The 2,842-nt window shown below is 54.3% G+C and overlaps 1 protein-coding gene across 1 annotated transcript; it reads left to right on the forward strand.

The window, feature by feature from the left end:
* Positions 1–6: 6 nt before the first annotated feature.
* Positions 7–1,983, forward strand: LOC104413191 (ankyrin repeat and SOCS box protein 18-like; the record flags this gene model as incomplete). Its single annotated transcript, XM_010024115.1, has 4 exons — positions 7–227; positions 680–767; positions 857–970; positions 1,798–1,983. Coding segments are annotated over 4 exons (609 nt in total), but the record flags the coding sequence as incomplete, so codon positions are not given.
* Between the last annotated feature and the right edge of the window lie 859 nt (positions 1,984–2,842).

A 2,842-nucleotide genomic window follows, 5' to 3' on the forward strand; every position in this document is an offset into this window, starting at 1 on the left:
GATGAGGCACAGAGGAGCCCCTTGCACAAGGCTTGTGGGGCCGCCAACGCCGGCCTGGCACGTTTCCTCCTGCAGCATGGGGCCGATGTCAACGCCATCGACTACAACGGCGTGTCCCCGCTGGGCTGTGCGCTGCAGGGCGCTGCCTTCAAACAGGACCTGCAGCCCCATCTTGCCGTCCAGCTGCTGCTCAACCCCGCGCCCCCGAAAAACCCGCCTTCACCAAGGTAACCCCCAAACCACCCCGCTACGGCCCCTGGCAATGGCGATGGGTGGCTTTGGGAAGAGTGGGAGAAGCTGGGAGAACCTGTCAGTCCAGGCAGGTAGAGGGGACCATGGCATTGGGGTGGCCATGCTGCTGGGAATGATGGAAGTGACAACAACCGCATGGTGTGGCAGCAGGGAAAAGCAGGCAGGGCAAAGGCAGGATGCAGGCAGCATGGCTGAGGGGGACCAGAAAGGAGGAGTTTTCCTGCCTGGGAATGCCAGAGGCAGGCCTGGTGCATCAGCCATCAGTGCAGCCGCCTTATGGCTCCACGTTTCATTGATTTTACATCAAACAATAAAGAAAGTATTATCCTGGCTTATCATGCACAAGCCAAAAATGTAAGTAAGAAGCAAGGGCCACATCCAGAGGAAGAAGGGCCACAGCAAGGCGGATCTTCCCACTGCTTCACAGAGGGAGAAAGATCTCCAGGGCATGCCAGGACAAACCCTACACCCACCTGATACCAACATGGGACTATCCCAGCCTGGGCGCTGGTGGGGTGGGACAAGCCCTGGCTGCAGCACACGGACACTGTCCCCCTCTGGGACAGGTATCTGTGCCTGACCCCCTCCCATTGCCCATGACTAGGTGCTGAAGTCCTGCGCGGCCGTGCCGGAGGTCATCGAAGTCCTCCTCAATTCCTACTCGCAAATCCCCATCACCAAGAAGTGGGCTGAGGCTGTGCCGGAGGAGGTGCTTCAGGTGAGGCAGAGCTGGTGGCTTGGCAGGGACAGCAGAGCCCTGAGGAGGGGGTTTTACCTCCCAAGAGGTGTTTTCCCCACCCAAACTTCACTTGGGTAGGGAAGAAAAAGAAAGGAGTAGTCCTCAGAGCACCACCAAACACACACACCTCGTTCATCTCGGGAGCTTTGCATCCCTTTAGCTCCGTCAACACCAAACCCCCCCTGCCCTGCAACAAAATACAACCACAGCATCTGGAAGTGACCCTGGATCCAGACCACTGCTCAGGCACCCACACCACATATTTCTGGTTTTAAAAGCTTGTCCCCAGATGTGCAACAGGTCCAGCCAGTCTGCTACCGAATGATCTCTGCTGGCTGCCTTGCCCCTGCAGGTCTTTGATGATCCTGGCTGCAAGAGGGGACGGCTGTTGAAGTACAAATAAAGCTCTTCAGCAGGTTCTAGAGGATGGGGAAAAGGGTCTTTATTCCAAGCTAAGGAAAAGCTGAGGCTGCACAGGGCGATGCTTCTTTGTTTCCCTGTCTTAGAAACAAGCAGGTCTCTTCTACATCAGCTCTAAGGCTTTCTGCAGGGATGCTGAGAGCATCCTCTCCAAACAGCCCTTGCAGCGAGGCTGGCTTTCTCCATGTGTGCTTCCACAGGAGAATTCCTCATCCAGCTTTTTCTCGCCAGAGCCACCTCAGCTCAACGGCCCCTTAACATCACCGATGGGTTTCTTACCTCCTCCCCTTAGATCCGCATCTCAAAAGTATCTCTGGCTTATTTGGCTTAACTGGGACAAAACCCACCCAGTGATGCTCTTGTCTCTCCCTCCTCCCCCTTTGCAGCAGCACCAGCTCTTCTACGAGTCCCTTTTCCGGCTGGCGGGCACAGTCCGGTGCCTGCAGCATTTGTGCCGCTCCGCCATCCGGGACAAGTTTGGCAGCAAATGCCATTGCCTTATCCCTTTGCTGCCTGTGCCCAAGCCACTGCGTGATTACCTGCTGCTGGAGCCTGAAGGAGTCGTGCTTTGAAGGGCTGAGAGGAGTCGACTGAGGTCCACCATCCAGCCCTCCCTCGGTGTAGCGCATCCGCATCCATTTCTGTCAGCCTAGCGGAGGAGCGGCGCATCCCGTGATAGATGGTTGTTTTTCAGGGATTTATAATGTAACTAAAAGGTGCTTTCGGCTGTAACTTTGTATAGATTTTTTTTTTCTCCTCCTAATTGTGCTTTAAATAGATTATAAAGAGTAATAAAATGATTAGTAGCTGTTACGAGCATGCTGCAGATATGAATAGTGCTCATTATAAAGGCTCTCTACAAAGCAGCTGGGCTCCTCAGGTGTGCCAAGGCAAGCACCACGGCAGACAACTAAAATCAGCCCACACAGGCATCAAATCCCCTTGGATAAATCTCCCCTGTGAGTGACACAAGCAGAACTGAGACCAGAGGTACAGCGTGGGAGCTGTTAGAAGGATGCAGTATGCAGTGGCACTAATGTAGACTGTAAAATAGAGCCCAAAATCCAGGTTTTATGACATAGAATCTACCAAGAGAGAGCTGGTTACTCCACACAGGACCCAAAGTGGGGAGTGCCGCAGCCCCCTGTTTCTCCCTGCTCCCCACAGTCCAAGGGATGCACCAGCACGTCCCATACCCATCGTGCCCATCACTGCTCCCAGCCTGGCAACCCAAAGCAGAGGAGTCGGGGCTTTCATTTCACATCGTGACATGGCAAAAGGTACCAGGAGGAGCTAAGATCTGTTTTCCCACACCCTCAGGCTCCCCAGATTGATTTCTGTTGAACCAAAGCAAGTGCGTGCACATGCCCCTCAGAAGAACAGCTGTCCTTGTGCTAGCAGCTCTGCCGCCAAATAGTTCCATGGCTTAAT

This window comes from Nestor notabilis, unplaced genomic scaffold, assembly GCF_000696875.1.
Source record: "Nestor notabilis isolate BGI_N333 unplaced genomic scaffold, ASM69687v1 scaffold19591, whole genome shotgun sequence".
NCBI lineage: Eukaryota > Metazoa > Chordata > Aves > Psittaciformes > Psittacidae > Nestor > Nestor notabilis.